The sequence below is a fragment of the Cyanistes caeruleus genome, chromosome 12, assembly GCF_971803275.1.
Source record: "Cyanistes caeruleus chromosome 12, bCyaCae1.hap1.1, whole genome shotgun sequence".
In the NCBI taxonomy this organism is placed as follows: Eukaryota; Metazoa; Chordata; class Aves; order Passeriformes; family Paridae; genus Cyanistes; species Cyanistes caeruleus.
In genome coordinates, this window is record NC_141712.1 from 2,201,639 (window position 1) to 2,222,927 (window position 21,289).

Genomic DNA, 21,289 nt, shown 5'->3' on the forward strand with positions numbered 1-21,289 from the left:
CCCCACAAACTTCTGTAACCAGCCTTTCCAGCCACGGGCTCCCTGCCTTGCTGCTTCTTAGCTCCAACTGGTGTTCCCATGGAGGAGCTTTCTCAGGAGATTTTGAGCCACACAATCATTACTGACAGACTTTAGAGACATGAAGCCAGGGGAGCCCCAAGCATCCTCTGAAAAGAGCAGCAACAGTTCTGCACAGTGGGCAGATGAATCCTAGAGGAAAGGACCAGCCTGGCACCAGTGCAGCAGCCGGCACAGCCAAGGGCAATGGCTTCAACAACCAAACACGGGTGTCCTGAATCTACCACGCCACCTCACCTGTCCTTGAACTCAGCAGACAGGCTCCAAAAGTCACCAACATCCACTGAAATCAGCACTTGAAGCTGCACAACACTCACGAGTTTATTTTGTGGGTGACACCAATCCATGCCCACTCTGCTTTTTGGTTAAAAATCAAGGACCAGTGAACTGTGCCTTCTCTTGTGTTCCCAGGACTGCCACTGGCTCTGCTCTACACATCTCTACAAGAGACACCTGCCCTTGCCCAAGGAGAAAGCTGCTTATGCAATAATGTCCCAGGAGCAGATTGGGGGGAGACAGAGGAGAATCAATTGATGGTGAAAGGTTCCCTCTTGATTTCCAAAATAACAGAGCAGCACTTTTCCTCCAAAAACAAAGCCAGCATAATTGTTTCTCCAATTATAATAATTGTTCTCCAGCGGGCAGACCTACTCACCACTTTCCTCTTGCTAAGTCCTAATTTTCTTATTCTTTTTTGATCCATCTCCCTTATCTCATTGGTATAATCAAGTGCAGGGTGCATTCATTTCTTTACTGCCTTGATCCAGTGCCTCCCAACAGCAGCAGCCTAGCTGCAAAGCTCCAGAGCAGCCAGCATCAGCTTTCCTGCTTGCAGGACATTATCCTATCAGCACATGGCTCAGGCTGGCAGGGACAATCCCTCGTGCTGCTGTGGAACTGAGGACTGAGCTCTGCCTTCCCTGTTATCACCCCTTCTCCCTTTGCTGGGCCAGGATTATCTCTTGCAGTGGCACCAGCCCATGGGATGATGCCCATGTCCTTGGCACATTCCTGCTGCACAGTTCCCTGTCTCCCAGCCCTTTCCTAGCTGTGGAAAGGAGGGACTGGAGCACTCTCTGCACAGGAGTTGGGAGCACAGCTTGTCCCCCACAGCATGGCCATGAGAGGTGAGGTGAGGCTGCTGCTGCCCATTTGGGATGGATTATGAGCAGAAGTTTTTAAAAACACTGCTGCTGCTGCAGAATCACCCAGGCTGCCCCATCTCCAAAGCCCTGGGAGCTTTGCTGGGTGTTGAGCTGGGACAGCCCAGAGCAGCTACTGCCCAAAGCTGATCCATCCCACTGCCTGCCATGGCCCAAGGCAGAGGGAGATCCCTGCAGGGAGGAGTCATTCCAGCCCCCGGGCACCCTACACTGGGGCAGTGCCAGGATCAGAGCAGAGATGAAGAGCTCAGGAAACTCCTTTTTCCTCTGCTCGACCCCAAAATGAGGGAGGTGGGGGATGTCCCAGAGACAGCTACAGATGTGCCCAGCAAGCTCCCAGAGTCCTTACCAGACTGTCAGGATCACAGGCGTAGGAGATGCAGCCACACGGAACTGGAATTGTTCCTCAAAGCTCCCCAGGACGGTGGCATTGAAGGAGATGTGAATCGTCTGGATCCCACCTGCTGCAATGACGCCCTCCTCGGGGGCAAACTTGAAGCAGCGGCCCACGGTTGTGGCTGAAGGGATGTAGGTGAAGGGAGCATCTATAGCTCCTCGGTTCATCAGTTTCACCTGCAGCAGCAAGAAAGCAAAAGGGAAATTCATGTGCAATCTTCCCTTCTTGTCAGTTATTTTCTAATGATGCAATTCCCACCCAGAAAAGGCAGAAGATGCTTTGTGCTGCTGAAAGGCAGAAGTCCAAAAATACAACAGGACAAGTTCTGCCTTTGGGTTTTCATGCAAAGCAGCAGTAATTGCACATAACCAGAGTCACCCTGGGCTTCTCCCATGGACACAGAGCACTCCAGCTCTGGCCAGCATCACCAAGCTCATTCAGAGCTGGCCCTGAGAGCAACGTGGGGCAGCTGCGTAGTCAATCACCAGAGAGCTGCCACTGCCCCACTTAGCACAGCTCCAACAGTTCCATCTACTCATTCACCTTTTCCCAAATCATGACAACAACACATTGATAACGAGGCATCACCACCAAATACAGAGACAGCACCATCTTTTGGTAAAAAAAACCCAGTGTGTTTTTCCTTTCCACAGCCAAGCTTTTGAAAGAGTCTGGCATGATGCAGTGCCTTATTTTCTCCCTCTTTCAGTCGCTCTCTATTTTTTTTGCAAACTTGACACTATTTTGAGGGGGAGGCAAAGAGGTAAAAAGATCCTTAGCTTTATTCCCAGGAACACTTTTGTCTTTCTAGAGTCAGGGATGCAGCAAGGCTGGAGTGTGGTGAGGGAGTGGTCAGCAAAGGAAAGAATCCCAAGCCCTTTGCAAGGGCCAGCACTGAGCCAGGAGGCTGGATGGCTTTCCTGTGACTCCCAGGAATAAGCAGGAGACACTCCACTGAGAATTGTTTGCAGGGTACTGAAGCTCAACACAGCCAGTTTGTTCCAGCTGCTTCTGAACAGTCCAGTGCAAAGGTGCCTTGTGTCTGGGGCTGCCACAAAAGCCTCTGAACGTGCAGCTTTTTGACCCAGTCTGGGTTTCATATGCCAAGGGGTTGTTTTTCAGGAAGCTTCTGAGCTGACCCCCAAGGAAGGCTGCCAAAAATTGGCATTGCCAAGGGACTGGGGCTTCATGAACAGCAGACACACCTTTCTGACCCCACCAGATCTGCCCAGTACGTCCAATATTCCCTGCTCACAACTGCCCGTGTTGTCAGGAATTCCACAGGTCCACCAGGCTTGCTGCTGCCTCAGGAGCCATCAAGATCCATCCCAACCCCTGCTGCTCACCTCATAGACGTGGGAGGTGTTGACAAAAATGTTCCCAAGTTTCAGCATTTGACGGCTGAATTCAACCACGGGTCCTTGGCCTTCCCCTCGGAGGTGCAGGGGCAGCCTGCTCCCACGGCCTGGGGAGAGATGCTCATTTCAGTACAATAATTCCCACTGTTACACTCTATTTTCCAGCCTGCCTGAACGCTGGCCCCTGACTCTGAGCTGGATAAAACCAGCTCCTGATATTGCAAGAGAAGATTTGGACCCTTCTCTTCCCTCAGGACATTTCCCTTGGGGCTGACTTCCAATTTCTAACCCATTCCTTGGGCTGGTTTCCAATTTTAGCCACCAGTTTGCTGAGTTTTAAACATCTCTCATGTCCTGAAATGACAGCCCATGGAGTAATGGGTATCAATGGAAAGAAAGGAAATTAAAGTGAGGTATTAGGAAGAAATGTTTTACTGTGAGGCTGGTGAGACACTGGAGCAGGCTCCCCAGGGGAATTGTGGAGGTTCCAGCCCTGAAAGTGTTCAAAGCCAGGCTGCTTGGGGCTTGGAGCTACCTGCTCTAGTGGGAGGTGTCCCTGCCCAGGGCAGGGCTCTTGGGACTGGACCATCTTTAAGGTCCATTCCATCCCTAACACACCATGATTCTATGGTTTCCTTCCCATGCACCTAGAGGAGCTTTGAAATCCATTCAGTGAAGGCACAAAGCTCATCAAGAGATTGGCAATTGTACCTGGCAGATTGCTGGGCAGCAATTGCCAAGCTACCTGGCCCAGTAGCACAAGACTTTGTTACCCAAGCCCTCAACTTCTGGCACTCAGCATTGTGTTCTATCTCCACAGACTGGGAGCTGCAAGGTGCCAATTCCCACACAGGGAGAGAAGCAGGTGCTGGCCAAGGCTGGTCCCTCTACAAAGACCCTGGGCTCAGTGGGGCTCAGCCACCTCTGGTCTGGTGGTGTGTGGGCAGTGGGAGGTGATCCAGGCTCAGGGAGCACATTTCTAACTCAGCTCCTGCTGCCTGATGATGGATCCATGCCAAATGGACCCATCCTGGAGGTCACTGGTCTAGAGGGGCTTAGTGCTTGTTCTCTCAAGCTGTTCTGCTCTGGCCTTTGAGGAAATGCTGGCAAAGCCGTGCCATGAAAACTTCTCCCTGCAGTGCCTGGGTTGTTCTGGGATCAGTAACCCAGACCCAGGATTCTGACCCTGGCCTTGCACACGAGACTCCCTGGAAGCTGCAGGGGCAGTGGCATGTGCCAGCACTGCCCTGCTGCCCAGGGACTCTTCCCAGCAGTTCCAGGGGAGCTCAGTGGGCTCAGGCTTGCACCATGGCTTCAGTAGGGCTGAGAGAAGCAGGGGAAAGGAGCTGTACCTGAGATGTTGCAGTAAGCCACACTCCGATACTCTCGGGCCTTTAGGGGTTTAAAGGTCACCTTGATTTGGACTGAACTATTTGGCCCGATCTCTCCCTCCTGAAACAGAAAGAGACAGCAAAACATTTCTCTTCAAACTTCCCATTTCTTGTGTACAACCACAGTCCTGCAAGCCTTTATTTAGAGCATCAGTGATGAGTGAACAACACAAGGAGCCCAAGGAAACGCTCCAAACCCAGCTCAATACACCACTGGAAGCTCTCAATGCTCAGCTGATCAGCTCCCACTCTCCACAACATTCCCACTGCTCTGACACAAGCTGTTGGTCACATCATGCTGCTGTCAGCTGCAGTATGTAACTGCCTCTGTGCACTGGTGCACTTGGCAAGAAGAGAACATGATCCCCTTCCCTGGAAATAAAAATATTAGTTTAACCTGTTTGGAAAGAAAGCAGGGGTTGGGATTATTCTGGGGTTTACTCCAAGATGAGAAGGGATTTTGCACTGTGCAGACTCCAGGCATTCATCATCTCTCACAATGCCAATCCTCAGAATCAGGGCTCTGGTTGATGGGAGAACGTGGGGGTTCACTTGCATAAACAGAAGAGGAGGAGGAGGAAAGGGAAGGGGAAGGGGAAGGGGATAGGGAAGAGTTAGAGTGTTAGAGTGTTAGGGAGTTAGAGAGTTAGAGTTAGAGGAAGAAAGTGAGGCTCTCAGCTATCACTTACCAGTGGCTCAAGGGAAAAAGCATCATTGGAGAATAGCATGGGGTCTTCTTTCACCATCATCATCTTCTCCCGGACGCTGCTCTTCAGGATGGCGCGGCGATCTTCACAGGAACCCTTCTTCTTCGCTCTTCTTCTCTCTCCCGTCGTGTTGTCCACGCAGGCCTCTCTCGGTGATCGCAGCAAGTAACACTGCCTGCAGCCACAGGGACAGACAAAGCCAGCAGATGGTTCAATGAGCCCGAGATTTGCAGAGAGAAGTGGAAGTGCAGGAGAGCAAAGCACCTGGGGAGGAGCAGCAGCAGCTCCCAGCAAGGGCTGACCCCAAGCCATGGCAATCCCAAGTGGATCAGAGCATAACTTGTTCACTGGTACAACAGGTAGTTTTACAGCACACTTGCAAACACAGGAGAGGTTTGGAAAGCCAGCATCCCTTAAGAGAACCTCCGGCCTCAAAGCCTCTGCCAAAACTGAGGGACAATCCAGCAGCCACCTCAACTGGCTTTTCCTACCACTGAGATGCTCAGGGGAGGAGATAAAGATCATGGAGCAGGACTTCCCTGGGAAGGGGAGATGAAGCTGGGTCACAGCTCTGTGTTACCAGCATCACTCTTGGTTTCTTCTCTTTGGGACCTGCCCTGTTCCCTGCTCTGCCTTTCTCAAGAGCATCCCAGAGCACTTCCAAAGGAAATGGATGAATTCAGGCACTGCATCCCTTCAATGACATTCAAGGTTTTATATGCATGAAAACAGAGGCTCTGAGAAGGGAAGGGACTTGGTTCTGCAGGAGGGGGACAGCAAACTCCTGGAGAGACCTTTTTGTGATCCAGAGCTTTATGGGTCCCATCCCAGTGCATGGTAGTAGAATCCTGTAGTAGTCCTGAGAGGAAAAGGATCCTACACTATCTCCTCTCATAAAAAAAAGTCTTCTCTGCTCCAAGACCTCAAAAGTTTCTCTGACAGCAGGACAGTGGCCTTGGAGCTAAAACCATCCCTAGGACTGGAAATAAGGAAGAATGAAATGTCATGGTGACAGTCTAGGACTGTCATAAAACTGGTGTGAAAACAGATGCTTTTGGAAAAAAACCCATGAAACCAAAACCAGGCTGAAGTTTCCTTTGGGGAAACCTTGTTGCTTCTGAGGGGAAAGTGGATCACCTGGGGTCCAGGCTGAGGCAGGCAAGTGGGAAAAATGGAAATAAACAGCCCAGGGAAGCAGCCAGAGAAGGTCACAGGATTTTCTTTTAACACACAGAGCTTGTATGAAAGTCAGACATCGTGTAAGCAGATAGAGAACAGTGGAAAACCAAGAAGCCCAGGGCACTAAAGGACCCTCTTGCCAGCCATTCAAGTGGGCCAGTGTTCATCTCCTGGTCCTTTGCAGGCAGCTTAAAATGGCTCTGAGGAGTGCAAATGACCTGGCCCACAGCAAGCAGGGGCTTTCCAGGGCAGTTTTGGCAGGGCAGTTCTGGCAGGGCAGTTTGCACAAGCAGGCTGAGCAGAAAGGATGCAGCCACCCACCCTCCTTCTGTAGTGGGTTGTGTCTTTTGGCTGGTTGTGAGGTGCTTGCCTTTTATTTTCTTTTTGCTTTCTTCCCTTTTTTTCCCCCCCAGTAATGGTTTACAAATGACCAAAAGCCATTGCTGCTGCTGCCCCGTTAGAACTTGAGGAAATCCAGTCATTGCCATCAACCTTTCCTTCCCAAAATGCCATCCCTGGCTGGGGTATAAATGGAACTGGAATGTCAAGTGCTGAGCTCCTGAAGCCCAGGGACACACCCCCTAATGCCAGGGATGCTTTACTTGGCCTGAGCCATTCCAAAGCACCAACACCCTCCTGAGGCCGTACGTTAGTTTTAGTCTTGGCCCATGGATCTCACTGAAATGCATCTTTCAAACCAACCTCCTCTTCTCTGCATTCTCATCTTCCTCACTAGGAAAAGTCTTCCACTGGAACTGGGCTCTGATGTTACTCCTGTTCTCGATGAACATTGCTGTGTGGCTTGACGTGGTGATGAAAGTCTTCTTCAGCTCCACGGAATACGTCCTCAACCCGATGCTGACATCTACAGCTTCTCCCTGAAGGTTTGTGTGGATCCTTTCTTCACCTGGAACAAAGCAAAGGGGAGCCTTTGCTCAGCTCAGTTGCTGATGAAAGCCCAAGGAACAGAGCAAACCACAGGTGACAGAAGAAAGGGTCACAGCTTTTAGCTCTATTTGCAGTTCTAGGGGTCAGCACATTTATAACGTCCTGACAGCTGTGTGTGTGCAGCGTGAGGGTGTCCTGGGCACCTCCTAAAACAGCTCATTTTGGAGTGTGTTTGTGGAGATTTGGCCCCAAGGTACAATGAGGTTTGTCAGGTGTGCTCAGGTGACCCACTCAGATCACCAGGATTTCTGCATCCAAGTCCTTCAGGTGATGCTAAGGAGCCCTGTTCAGTCCTGGCTTGCCTGGGGTTCCCCCTGGGCATCCCATGAGATTCCTGTCTCTCCTGATCCCTTGGATCCCTTGCTGCTGACAAGCAAATCCACCTGGGGGCATGTGAGCAGAAAAAGGAGGCCCAGAGGAACAAGTGAGGTGAAGCCCACAGCAGGAGGGGACCCAGGTGAGGAAACACAACCAGCCTGGCTCTGCAATATGACAAACCACTACAAAATGAACACCATGAAAATCAGCAGCAGCAGCAGCAGCTCCCTGTCCAAACACACAGCCACATCAGTCTTGAAATATTTGATATTGTTCTGATCTCAAAAACCAAACGGGAGCATTTCAAATTGAATAAAAAAGGGACCAAGGAAAGATCAGTAAGTACAGAGCAGCTTCTACATGAAGCCTGAATGGGATTCCTCAGTCAAGAAATCAAATGGGAGATAGATGTGAGAGGTCTGCAACAGCATGAATGGCCTGGGAAATGGGGACAAGGAAAAAATTGTCTTGATTTGTCACCAAAAAGTACTTGAGGATTTGAAAATGTTATTAGACAGAAACTATATATATGTGTAGAGGGCAACACAGTACAAGGGTCTGTGACAAGCCAGTGGAGCAGCAGCCTATGGGACAGAGGTGTGCAAGAAATACACTGCATTGGAGAGAGTCTGATGGAGACCTCACACCTCACACACAGCACTGGCCAGAATAAAACAAAACTTCAGCCAGGCATAGCCACGTGGCAGTGGAGAATCAGGGCTCCTCCTTCCTCCACTCAGCAACTCTCAGCAAAACAGGAGCCCAAAAATCTTAGTCCTGTTAGAGGGGATGCACTTTATCAGCCCCCTAAGCACCAACTGGTTCTCAGTTTTCTTTGGGGTTGAGCTGGAACAGGGGAGGTACATCTAGAAGGAATTGAGGTGGCTGGCACAACAGGGAGTGGTGCTGGAGAAGTGTCCTGTGCCCCGTGCAGTGCCCAGCACTCACCTGTGTTGTAGCACACCACCATGGACCCAAAATGGGCACCAGTGGTCAGCGGGTGAAATCCCACTGTCACCTGCACGCTGTCACCAGCACCCAGAGCTCCCATGGCCGGAACCACGGAGAAAGGACTGCAACACAAAGAGAGAGATCAGGACTCAGGGGACATCTGGGGATGATATTCCTTCTGCAGTGCAGGTCACTTCGGCTCCCTTGGGCAAGCAGGGAGCACAGAAACCTCAGGCAACAGAAAAGAGACAAAACAGGATCAGAAACAGCTGCTGACCTACTTCTGAGGGGATACAGACCTCAGGAGATCCTGTGGGATAAAATGACCTCATCTGCCCCATACTCTGCATCCAGCTCTCTGCAATGAGACCCAAGGATCCCACTGCCAGCAATCCCATCAGAGAATGGTTTGTGAAACCACTGAAAGCAAGAGCAGATGCCATCCATCCTGCTCACTTCCAGCCAGAGCTGCAGTGCAGCCCTGATGCTCAGCTTCCTTTTGTTGCTCTTTGCCAAGCCTATTATCACCCAAAGGTGTTTTGCACAAGGACAGAGGAGCTGCCTCACCTCTGGGTGCTGATGTAGTAATGAGCCTCCAGGTTGCCAGTGTTGCGAAGCAGCAGAGTCTTCTTGGTGCTGCTCTTGACCGGACACTCCGAGAAGTTCAGCTGGTCTGGGATGGTCAGGATAGCTCGGGCAGCAATGGCCCGAATTGGCACAACTATCCTTCCTGTTTTAGTGATGCAGACCAGCTCATGGGAATAATCCTGCAGGAAAAGAAACTAGCTCAGCATGGGGCATTTAGTGCCATTCCCATGGCAGAAGAAAACAATGGCCTAGAACCCTTCAAGGGCATCTATTCTATTCTATTCTATTCTATTCTATTCTATTCTATTCTATTCTATTCTTTTCTATTCTATTCTATTCTATTCTACTCTACTCTACTCTACTCTACTCTACTCTACTCTACTCTACTCTATTCCACCCCAAAATGAACACTAAGTTCTACCAATAATATTATTATTATTAAAGGCACCAGTGCACTTTGCAAAGCCTATCTCAGTGGCATTAAGCTCTCATGTCATTAGGGTCATACAGAGAACTGCCCTAGGCCACAACTTCTACTCTAAAGTTAAATGATGTTAAATAATTTCCAAGTCCCTTCTAAGGAACATGGAGCTAGGGAACACAGGCCATTCCTCTTTAGGTTCCTGTATTCCTGCTGTTTGAGAATAAGACCAAATGTTAAACTGACTCTAAGCAGCAAAAGGAAAGGAAGGTGAGAAAACAGCTGCACCCAAAAAGGTCCTGCACCTCTGGTCTAGTGTAGAAACATGAGTTGGCTCACAACTCCCCTCTAACTTTGCCTCTCCAAGCAAGTCAGGAGAAGAACAGTGCTAAGAGGTAGCAGGATGCTGTTGGATGTTGTTTGTTTCCCTTCCTCCCTTCCCTGCCATGTCCTAAACCCTTCTGTATGAACAAACCTCCAGATCCCAGCACTGAGATCAGAGCTCCAGGGCCTCGGCACTGCTGCTCAAATCTCCCCAGCAAAGCACGTTTGGCACGGAATGGGGGCCAGTGGACAGAGCAGCCCCAGTGACAGGCATGAAGACAGAGCCACAGCAGTGTCACTGCCACAGGCTCTGGGCTCACAGCTCTGCCTGCAGGTTGTACCTGCCCTACAGCAGCTCTTTCAGCAGGTGTCCAAGTCCCCTTGCAGCTCACCAACCTCCTGCTAAGGGCACCTAGAGCTCAGTGTGCCTGTGCCAGGCTGGGCTCACAGGCACAGCACATCCTCTGCCCTGGCCTTGCAGCTGTACTTTGGTCACTTGTGCTGTGGCACAGCACAGCTGCAAGGCTGGAGAACAGAGGGGGCAGAAATCACCACTTTGCTCCAGCCCAGGCTGAGGCAGGGAAGCTGTTGCCAGTCAGGAAGGAGGAAAGCTCTCTGAGCTCTTCATTCTTCCAGTGTTTTCCATAAGAATGAAACCCCTTCCACCGTACCTAGAGATGGCTGAACATCTCTCAACAGCCCTCTGTCATTTTCATCCTGTTCCCTGTGCATCTTCCCTTGGGAATGCTCAGGAATGTGCAGGGAGGGGAAGCAGGGCCTGTCAAGCCTGGCTGCAGCCCCTGACAGCACGTGCCAAGGTGAGCCTGGCTGCAGGCTGCCTGCCCCCAGCCTGGAGCCAAGCTCACAGCATGGAATGGGCTGTCCCAGAGTGCAGGGAGAACAATGGCTCTGGAGATAATGGTGTGTTTTGGCTCAGTCTCACCTTGCTCTCGCTGGGGGTGAACTGAATGCGCACACGGGCAGTCGCACCTCGTGGCACAGCACGGTACGCGTCGTTGGGGCACACCAGCCTGAAATAAGGCGAGCTCTGCATGGAGACCTGCACCAGCTGAACACACTGCAGGGAAGACATGAAACAATGATTGTGCCACTTGTGCAAACAGGCTGACAGGAGACCTGTCCGTGCCCTGCTGACATCCTTCCTTGATCCCTTTCCCAAAGCACTTTCAGCTGTGCAGGTACAGGCACATCATTCACAAGGGACAACTTGAATCCCTTCTGTCTGGCTCATTTTGGCCAGGGGCACTAGGGCAGTGCCCCGTGGGAAGGAAGGGCCCAGCAGGTCAGCACCAGCAGGATGGAGACAGAGCACCTGCACCAAGTCATCTGCACATTCAACAAGGCCAAAAAACCTGCTGGCTGCTGCCTGCACACAGCCATGCAGTGGTGTTCCAGACAGGGGATGTGCTACCTGAAAGCAAAGCAGCACATTATCCTGGGGGAAGGAAGAAATTCCCTTCTAGCAGATCAGGTTTGCCTAGGGCAGGTCTGGGGATACAGTCAGGCAGGCAGACCAGCAAGAGAGGAGACCAAACACTGTGGCCTCCCTGGGAATAAAAGCAAACCTGAAAAGGCAAAGAAGGAACACAGCAAGAAAATCCCTAAATCATGGAGATGGCAAAAGAGAATTTAAATGAGCAACTACAGCAGCAAGGAAGAATCATAAAACCAGGACAGCAATCACTTTGCCAAAAGTGATGGAAATACAGACAGGCTGTGCCTATTGACTGGGGGCTTCAAAGGCATTTTCTGCCTGGACAAACATGACCAGTGTTGACTCACATTGCAGCATTAAAGCAATCTTGGCTCCCCAGGGGCTCTTGCTGCCTGTGCAGGCGAGCTGGGCTGCTGGGCATTCCTGCCTGCAGCCAGCAGGCCAGGTTCTGCCCTCTGGGATACACAGACACAGCAAATGTGCATTTTCTAGCACATAGATATCAACCCCTGAGCACCCAAATGCTCTCAAAAAGTCTAAACCAGATGATTTTGACTCCCTCCTGGCTCTTCCCACCAGTGCACTCTCGGCACAAGCCTCATTTGAGAAAATGTTTCCCTGACTGAAATTCAAATGGTTTCGATTTTCCTCTTTACAGTGGAACACAACTGCTGACATTTTTCAACTTTTTCCCCTCTCAGCTCTCTTGGGAAACTGAAAAATAATCACAATTGCCTCAAGTGAAGGTGAAATCCTCCAGGAGCACATGACTTTGGATGTGCTGTGGTTCTCCAAAGGGAAAGCAGAGCACCACGTTGCTTTTGGAAAACCTGAGCAGAGCTGGATGAAGCTTAGCAGGAGCCTGAAGTGGCACCTAAAGGCCTCTCACTGCTTCTGCTGCATCAGTCTGACTCCAGGGCTGTTTCAGAACACATTTCCTGCAGTACCAATGCCATCAGTGCTAAGTGATTCCAGCATAAAGAGGAGAAGTCTCAGCCCATGAGCTTTGACTGTGAGCTGCTCAAAGGGAGCCAAACAGGCTGAGAGAGGCAGAGATTCCTACCAGGATTCCTACCAAGATTAACCAGGGAGACACAGCATGTGGTATAGACCCAAGGCAAAGCATGAAAGCAGGTTGGAACTGTACAGCCCTCAACATTCCTATCAATCCAGAGCTTTCAAGAGAAAGCAAATCCTTTGGGATAGATACCATCAATGCATAGCCAAACTCAGGGGAGAATTCCCAGCACAGCAAGATTTCCAGCATCCTGCAGAACAAAGGTGCTGAGACATTTTCTTCTGGATGTGCTGCAGCAGGGAACTTGCTTTGCTGCACACCATGGGAATGACACCCCCCTCCTCTTCCAGCACAGTGTTAAAGCTCCAGGCCCCAGCACTCACCTTGCTCTCATTTGTGAGAGACAGTTCCATTTCAGAGACTTCATGAGCCACGAAGTTCTGAAACACCACCTCTGGTGGGGAAACACGAAACGAGCTCTGTTTCGGGAGAACTGGCAACAACTGGAGAGACAAGAGAGAGCAGGGAGAGGTTCAGCTGCTGGGAGGAATGTTCATGAGGGAGACTCTTCCTCTGATCCCCAGTGAAGTACAGACTCTGGGAGAGCACGTCTGCCCAGGCCACACTTGGGAAACAGTAGCTCAGCCACCTCTGCTCTGAGCTGCTCAAGAGCTGCTGGGCCACACAGGGCAGGGTATAAAAGAAGCCATATAAAAGGGTATAAAGGGTATAAAAGAAGCCATATAAAAGGGTATAAAGGGTATAAAAAAAGCCATTTTGGTGAAGGGGGTGTGTGTGCTCAGCTCTCAGGGAGGGAGACACACACCCAGCTCAGCTGAATTGTCACTAATGAACAGTTTTCTTTTGCTTCCACAACTTTGTCCCCTTTAATTGTATTTAAAAGTTAGTGTGTTTCTAACAGAGGTAAAGGCAAAAATAAAATAACACAGAAATTAGGAAAAAGACAAATGAGGTGAATGCTAAATGAGGATAAGGGTCAGTTCTTTTCTCAGTAACTTGGGTAAGAGTAGAGTTAGTATCTCCTTTTCCCATGAGCTTTAAATGGGTGCTTTCTTGTATATCTCTATTATTGCTGTCTTATTTGATACCATTCTAGAGGCATGTCTGAAATGACACAACAGCAGCAAATGCTTCTGGAGCAGAGACATTGCTTTGAGAAAACTCTCCCCTGTTGTCTGCCTTCTCCAGCCACACTGCTGCCACTCCAGACACACCAGCAGCTCTCCTGTGGGACTGCACTGCTGAAGGGAGTGGCTGCAGCACACTGTCCCTTGGTTGTGCCCTTCTCTGAGCTGTCCCTGACCTCCCTCTCCAGGGCAATCCTTCACCACTTTGTTACTGTCTCTTGCTGCCAATTTCCTGCTCAGCACCCACCTCGGCCACCTACCACATCTGGACTGTGCAATGTACCCAGCCAGTCCTGCAGGAAAAGCAGCTTTAAACACACCTCTAAGTAGGCACTGATCCAGAGAAAGCACATCCATTCCCCCTGCCCAGGGCAAGTCCCCTGTACACCTGGCAGCCTGCAGAATCTCTCAGGCTCCCAACACATTGTTCCAACCCAAAGCATTCATGCAATTAGTTTTGTTAAATCTGCAGTCATTCCTGCAGCTCCTTGGCCTTCAGAGGCCAGCACTGCCACTGTGGATGGAATCCTATGACCCCAAGCATTTGATGGTGACCACAGCAAAGCAAGAGGTGGCTATTTCAGCAGGAGAATGGCAAATGGCAAATTTGTGCCTTTGTGTCCCCACCCTTCCCCCCACTGTTTTAGCAATGGCAGCTCCACTCCAGCAAACCCCAGCAGTTTCAGCAGAAGTTATTTGTGTTGGCTTGGTGCAGACCAGGACTCCAAGTCCACCACTACCAGCAGTTTGCAATGACAACAGCACCTGGACACTGAGGGATTTTGCTGGAGGCGAGCCTGTCACAAGCACACACCCTCTTCAAACCTTGCATCAGACAGAAAGGAAAAGAGCAGAAAAAGGCTACCTTCTGACCAGTCTCACTCGTGTGTAGAAATGGGCCAATTCTGGGCAGACTACTCTCCCCAGCACTGGCCTCATTCTTGTTGAACTTCTCTCTCGAGAATCTAGAGGGAAGCAGCTGAAAGGCAAAAAAAACCCCAGCAAAAGCATCAGAGATGTGCTTGTTCAGAAAGGCTTTTCTTGAACAAGTGGCACTGGTGACTAATTGGTGATCACATCATCTAGGACAGTCCTGGAAGCTCCCTAAGTTACTTGTTGAGATACTTAGCATCAGTAAATTAATAACAGAGCAGAATAGACATACTCCAAACACATGGCTGTGTCCCTCAGCTTCTCCATGATTTGATGGGACATGTTTGGGGATTTCTGCTCTTTGGGCATTTCTTTCCTCTTTAGGTTCACTGGATTGAGGCAGTGATCTTTTCAGAGAGTGGGGAGGAGCTGTCAGAACTCTCTAACTCCATCCCTGCACGACACTCAAAGCTCACAGCGAGGAGATAGCGCTGCTGGGTGAGTCCAGGAGATGCAAGAAAGCAAAGTGGTACCAAGAGTGAGGGGCACAGGAAAGTGCCCAGGTTTTAGTTCTCTCTGTTAATTAGCATTTGCTTGCTCTGTCTGGGCTCCCACAGCCCTCCACAGAAGAAAACACAGGGATCTCCTGGACAGAGCCTCAGCAGCAGGGCATCTTCAGTCAAGCGAGCTCCAGACAGCCAAGGGACCTTTGTGGCCCTGACTCCAGTGCTGTCTGCAGGGCTGGATCTGTGCCCCACGCAGGAGATGAGAGAGAACAGCTGCTCTGGAACCTCTGCTGCTGGGACCAGCCGTGTCTCTCAAGGCTTTGGGCAGAGTTGGAGCTGCCCAGGTGCTCAAGGGCAGCTTTGTGAGAGCAGCACAGTGAGTGCCCAGCCTGGCAGAAGGAATTGCTGTGACAAGGGCAGGGAGAGAAGCGCATGCTCAGGGCTCCAGCTGGACATTGGTTTCACTTGGCCCCGCTGGCACAGCCAGGGAAGACACTGGAGTGTCCCTGGAGCAACACACGCTGTTCCCAAGTGCACCAGGACAGCCCCCAGCAACAGGAGCACGGCACAGAGAGCTGGGGAGGGCTCTGCAGCCTCACAGTGCTGCTGGACAACAGGAGGGGCACGGAGAGGAGGGACACCAGGTGCATTTCCAGCCTTAACACAGCCCCAGAGGCTACTTACACTAAAAGACTTCAGTCTTTCCCTGAGCAAAAGCCGAGGAGGTGTCGTTGTCTTTTCTGGGAATCCAGAAGGCATTTTGAAAGCAGGAAGTCGCAGAAGATCAACAATGCCTCAAGAAAACTGCAAGGAGCAAGAATGGAACTCTGAAAATCCAGAATCCAATTCACGGCAGACTCAAGAGATACACTGATGCTAAAAAATTTATATTACTTAAAAGTAGCCAAGTGCTTGTTTGGTGTGAGTAGCTAGGACTGTTAGGCCTCTAGTTGAACTATATGGCTATGTTGTGCAATTCCAAAATGAATCACACTGAAACCTGGAGCTAAAAATCTGAATATAATAATAGTTAGAGCAGACTGTAAAAGCTGTAGCTTTAATATTATTAGATTCAGTATTATACTACTACTACTACTACTACTATTATTATTATTATTATTATTATTATTATTATTATTAATTTAAATATTAATATTATTTAAAAATAGCTAGAATGGACCTCCTCTTCTTTAGGCTAAACACCCCTTGCTCTCTCAGCTGCTCCTCACAGGACGTGTGAGAGACTGGAATGTTATGGCTAATGGCTTAAATCTTGTTATAAAGCATTTTTTGCCCGTTGTGACAAATTTGTATAAAGAAGCCGTGACCACCAAAGCCCAGCCTTCCCTGGAAATGCCTGCTGACTGGAACTTTGGACTGTGAGTTAAGCCACCTCTCAGGAACTTGAGACAAACTAGAGGTGACACTATTGTCCTATGATCTCAGGTCTGGGGAGAAGTCAACAACACTGAGGGAGAAAAATGTATCCACACCAAAGCCAAAGGCAGCAGCTGTCCTGAGAATCAGCTCTGTGTGGCTTCAGGCTGGGGAAGTCGCAGGCACAGACTCATCTGCTGAGGCCAGGTTTGCACACAAACCTCCCCTCAACAGAGGGGCAAGGAGGAAATTTTGGCCGTGTGGCATAGGCTCTGGTAAGAGGCAGTGCACACCCATCCTCCCTCCCACAAAGCGGCTCAGCTCTAAAACCTCCCCCCACAAGAAGGCCACATGCAGGGGACATTGCCATGAGGAGCAGCTGAGGGGGTGTCACAACCCATCCAAGGCCTCCAGCGCGCCCCCAGAGCCCTGCCTGAGGCCTTGCACCAGATGAGTGCAGGGGATGCAAAGTAACACACCAGATCCGAACATCCACAACACAATTCGGGGCACAGATGTGACAAAACCAAAAAGTACAACTTTAGTCCATCTCTGACTTCAAACAAAATTCGGCACTCCCTCCCAGAGACCAAAGCCCCGCGAATTCGGGAGTCCCTGGCAGAAAGCAAAGCCCCGCGAACTCGGGACTCCCTGTGAGAGCAATGCAGCACGAAGTGCCCCGCACAGCCCCATTCCCTGTGAACAATTCCCCTGGCGAGTGGCCCAGGGGAGCCGTGTGCCCGTGCCCAGGCTGCGCACACCCACCGAGGATCGCGGTCTCCACGCAACTGAGCCTGGAGCAGCAGCGCCGCGGCCGCTGCGGCCGCGGTTCCCCGGCAACCCCGAGCCCTGCCCGTGCCCCTGGCTTCCATCTCGGCCTCCGCTCGAGGCCTGTTCCGCCCTCGGAGCTCCCTCGGGCCCCGCCACGAGCCGAAGGAATCCGCTGCGGGGCCCGGAACGTGCCGGGCACGTTTCTCGCTATCGCCAGAGCCCCGCACCCAGCTCCTGCTGCTGCTGCTGCTGCTGCTTCCAGCAGGAAAAATCCCAGCGTCTGCAGAGCTCGTGTTCAGCGCTGCCTACACGTGGCAATGAGCGAGCTGCAGCTCCTGGCACTAACGGGGAGCTTCTCCTGCTGCTCAGGGACACGCAAGTAGCAAAAGTCATTTCCTGATGGCATGCTTTAGATCACCTCAGCAGCAGCCAGAAATCAGTGCTCCAGAAGACTGAGATTATCACATCCTGTATTTCTCTTTGGCCTTCTCTTTCAAAATACAGATGTGCTACAAGAAAAAATAAAAAGTACAATATTTATCCATCTCTATCTTCCAATGAAGTGTAAGACTGATTTGCAGCTGTATTCCCAGCACTGCACTCAAAACACACTACAACCCTAATAGTTGGAAGTTTCCTACTTGCAGTAAACTCCAGCTCTTAGTATTCCTTGCAAGTTTATTTGCAATATATAGGTTGATATATTTGAAAGAACTTAGGTTTCTTAAATTACTGCATGCTCCTTAATGCTGCTGAGCAATGGCACAGACTGTTTGTGTCTTCAGCAGGACTGGTTTGTCTTAGGAAAAAGGCTTTGAAGTAAAAAACTTTCCCAGTTAAACAGAATTAAGGAAGTACTTTGGAAAACAAAGGAGGGAGAATGATCAACCCTATCAGTTTATGATGTTTCCAAGGCCACTACTCTGTGCAGCCTGAAGAAGCTGTAATGGAATAAGGGAAGAGTTCTTACAGACATGTAAGATGTAAGACATGTTATCCCTAAGTGTATGGAAAACCTTCACACAGAGTCCCTGCAGGGCTGCTTTAAAGACCTGGTGACTGAAGAGCAACATAGGGTTGAACTAAGTCAGACAAATATCCAATCAAAGTCAAATGACAAGTTATTTTCAGATGGGGTCACAGATTGTGTGCTGCTCACCATCCTGGGGGCCCAGAATGTTCTGCAGCACGGCTGAGCCGTGAGACTTGTGGAGTAGAATTATAAAAAGGTGAAGCACAAACATTTCTCATGCACCTTCACTGCATTACCAACTCGGCACCTTAAAAATGGTTTTGCTCCTTTATTGGAAGTTTCTAGCTGGAGTTGAAGGTTTTGTAATTGTTGAGAAGCTCTGAGTAGAAGCAAATCTTCTTGCTGGGTACCTGATACTTGGCAGTGGAGGAATGTGCATGTACTTACATTTAGATCTCTGAAGTATTCATTGTAGTCAAGAGCATATCCAACCACAAATTGATCTGAGATTTCAAAGCCTCTATCTGTAAGAAAATACAGTTCTTTTTATCCTTCAGTGGTGGAAGCAGCTTTTAAATGCAGAGTTTGTATTCAACACACACTTGAGCTAAGAGTAAAAGACATCATCTCTTTCAGGGTGCTTCCTTAAGAATCTGAGCTATAAATTGATGACAGAGGTTAGAATCTAAACCATTCCCATCAGTCAGTAATATAATTAAGGTTGTTAAGAGAATTCTGTTTATTAACAAAATAATTGTTTAACACCTGGTTATGAGTTAGTCCTGGGAGAAGAGACAAGGAATGAGATTTTACTTGAGTGAAAGTAGATGAACCGTGATTCAGTAGGACTTTTCAGTTTGGAAACAAGGCAAGTTTAATAATGCAGAGTCAAAACAAACGTCCTCCAGGGCCAAAGCAAAGCAACACACAGTTAAGGTTTGATTCATTTCTGCTATCTAAATAGTTAAATTGTGTATCAAATAGCTAAACCTGCACTGAGGCCAGCCAGGGGAAAAACAGAGGGTGGTCATGAGGCCTCAGGATGCCATAGCTGGACATCAGTTCACAAGTTTTTATGTAGTTTCTCCCCATTTCTCTTGGCCTTCATGAAACTTCTGTGCAGTTGTCAGATGTGCTGCCTGAAGGGAAATGGTAAGACTGTGTTTTGGAAAATACTAGAAAAACATGGTACTTACAGTCTGGTCTGTAACCTGGACTCTGACATGTCCTTTTGACGAGCAGGCTGTAAGGCAGAGCAGAGAAGGTTGGTTTTTAAAATATGTCTAAGCTGTAGACTTCCCTTCTGCCACGCCTCCCCATAAGCTTGTAAAATCATGCCATTAAATTAAGGCAGTGAGATTATTTCACAGAAAGCAGTAGTGTTCAGCCTTGTCGTGGAGGGAGAAGCAAAGGCTCTGATCTAGGTTCATTCTTTATGTCCAAGTGGCTCTAGTTTGTATTCAGTTCCCTCCAATCCTGGGTCTCAGGTCATTGCCCTTCCATGGAGCAATGCCTCAGGACACTGGAACAGCACAGAGGGGGAAGCATGTCCAAGTGGCTGGGAATGATTTTAGTGGGGAGGGAGGGAGGGAGAAAAGGACATTTCTTCTGCAAAATCTTATCTAGTCTTGGTTTGCCTGTGCCCTTCAGAAGAAACTGAGAACCTCCTGGACAGTCCCTAGAAGGCCTGTCTGAATAACTGGTGCATAAAGCAACTGTTTTTATAAAGCATTGTGATTACTTGACAGACACAGGGATATTCCACAAAATTTCCTTTTAGAGACCTACTACAAGCAGATCTAGAATGCTGCTTGAAGTCATCTTCCAAGTGCTGACAGACTCTTAGATTCTGGAAACTTCTAGAGTTGAGGATAGTAAGGGATATTCTGAGTGTTGTCATTCCAGCATTGAGGCAACTGAGGCGACGTTAGAAAACTTATGGAAAGACATCAATTTCCTTCAGCCATAAAGTAAGAAACAGGGAATCCATCAGACTTTATGGACACCATAGAAAGAGCCATCAAACCTTCCTTTATTAATTTGAGCAGTGAAGATGGTAGTGCACAGGGAAATTTCCCAGTTTAAGAAACACTTAATTTTCCAGCAGCTGGGTAAGGATTGCTTCCTGCGTTTGCTTTCTCCCCCCCAAACTTCAAGCCAAACAAGCACTTGGCAGCATACAATGACTATTCACCCAAATGATTTGAATATGTTAGTTAGCAGCTATATCCTTGTACCTTACAACTTTTACCATCCTTGGTTTCTTGTCTTTTAGTTTTGAAAGCAGTGCTTTCATTGTTCTACCAGTCTCAATAATGTCCTGAAAGTGATAAAAAAAAAAATTATCCTTCAAGTTTGAAAGAAAAATCAGACTGTCAGTGGATTAAATTAGAGCATACCAACCTGGCAGCCCAGTAACTTCAGTAATTATTATTTTATATCTAATATGTATTCATTTGAAAAGAAGGGAGAAAAGAATCTGTGTCATTCCACCCCTCCTTCAGTCATTACTTACCTCTACTACTAACACATTCTGGAAGAGATAACATAGGGAAAGAAGGGAAAGAAAAAAAAATACTTAAGTGGCAATTTTCAGCAAACCAAACAGGCAAGAAAAGCACACTAAAACCCTCAGTTACAAGGAATTTGCCTTGACTTTCAAAGGAGATTGTCACTTGAACTACTGACTTGACTTTGATGCTTAATGAAGAGTCATTTTGTAAGTATTTCTGAAAGCTTAAATATAGTGCTAAAGGCACCTGTGTCAGGTCTGTATATTGCTCTGTGTACAGCACCAGTGTTCCAGAGGCACTGAATGAGTCAGGTGAGTGTGGTTCATTTCTGGGGGTTCTGGGATAAAATGGGGAATAGGACCTTTGGGAGCACTCATTGCAGATCACTCCAAGTTTCCACTGAGATCAGTGGGAATTATTCACTGCTTCAAAGCCCAGCATTTTAAATCAGTGTTAAGAGGCTGGAAGTATGCAGTATCAAAATCTTCAATAAAGATGGATTTCCTGGAAAACACACAAGAACAGTTGTTTTCCTTTAAAAGCTGAAGATGCCAATTCATACCTTCCCACTTAGTGTAGACAGCTCCTCGCCAATAAAACTGATTTTTTCTGCAAGTGACTCATTCTAGAAGGAGAAAGAAGAGATGGAAGTCACATAAAGCATGCCCCAAAGTGTTGTCCTGGATTTGTTTGAAAGGTGAGCTGCTCTTGCTTCTTGCAAGAGGAAGGAGTTGGAGATCTGCCCCTGGCTTTGTCATCTTGAGTGTTCTGCTATGTTTATCCCAGTGAATATATAATATCCACCCTTTGGGGCAGATCAGTAAATCAGTT

At 48.9% G+C, this 21,289-nt stretch overlaps 1 protein-coding gene across 2 annotated transcripts in view; it reads right to left on the bottom strand.

Moving 5' to 3' along the window:
- The window catches only part of LOC147650794 (axonemal central pair apparatus protein HYDIN-like), a 57,199-nt gene extending 39,867 nt beyond the window's left edge, over positions 1 to 17,332 (bottom strand). Inside the window, exons 1-12 of one of the 2 annotated variants that reach the window (XM_086847700.1) lie at positions 16,967 to 17,332; positions 15,509 to 15,628; positions 14,311 to 14,424; positions 12,681 to 12,800; positions 10,767 to 10,901; positions 9,058 to 9,257; positions 8,488 to 8,612; positions 6,976 to 7,180; positions 5,077 to 5,269; positions 4,349 to 4,448; positions 2,985 to 3,103; positions 1,591 to 1,814 (exon numbers count right to left, since the gene is read on the bottom strand). In XM_086847700.1, coding sequence (XP_086703826.1) covers positions 1,591 to 1,814; positions 2,985 to 3,103; positions 4,349 to 4,448; positions 5,077 to 5,269; positions 6,976 to 7,180; positions 8,488 to 8,612; positions 9,058 to 9,257; positions 10,767 to 10,901; positions 12,681 to 12,800; positions 14,311 to 14,424; positions 15,509 to 15,583 — 1,610 coding nt within the window. In that variant the 5' untranslated portion in view covers positions 15,584 to 15,628; positions 16,967 to 17,332. The remainder of the gene's footprint in view (positions 1 to 1,590; positions 1,815 to 2,984; positions 3,104 to 4,348; positions 4,449 to 5,076; positions 5,270 to 6,975; positions 7,181 to 8,487; positions 8,613 to 9,057; positions 9,258 to 10,766; positions 10,902 to 12,680; positions 12,801 to 14,310; positions 14,425 to 15,508; positions 15,629 to 16,966) is intronic. The other variant, XM_086847701.1, reaches the window with a different exon arrangement.
- Between the last annotated feature and the right edge of the window lie 3,957 nt (positions 17,333 to 21,289).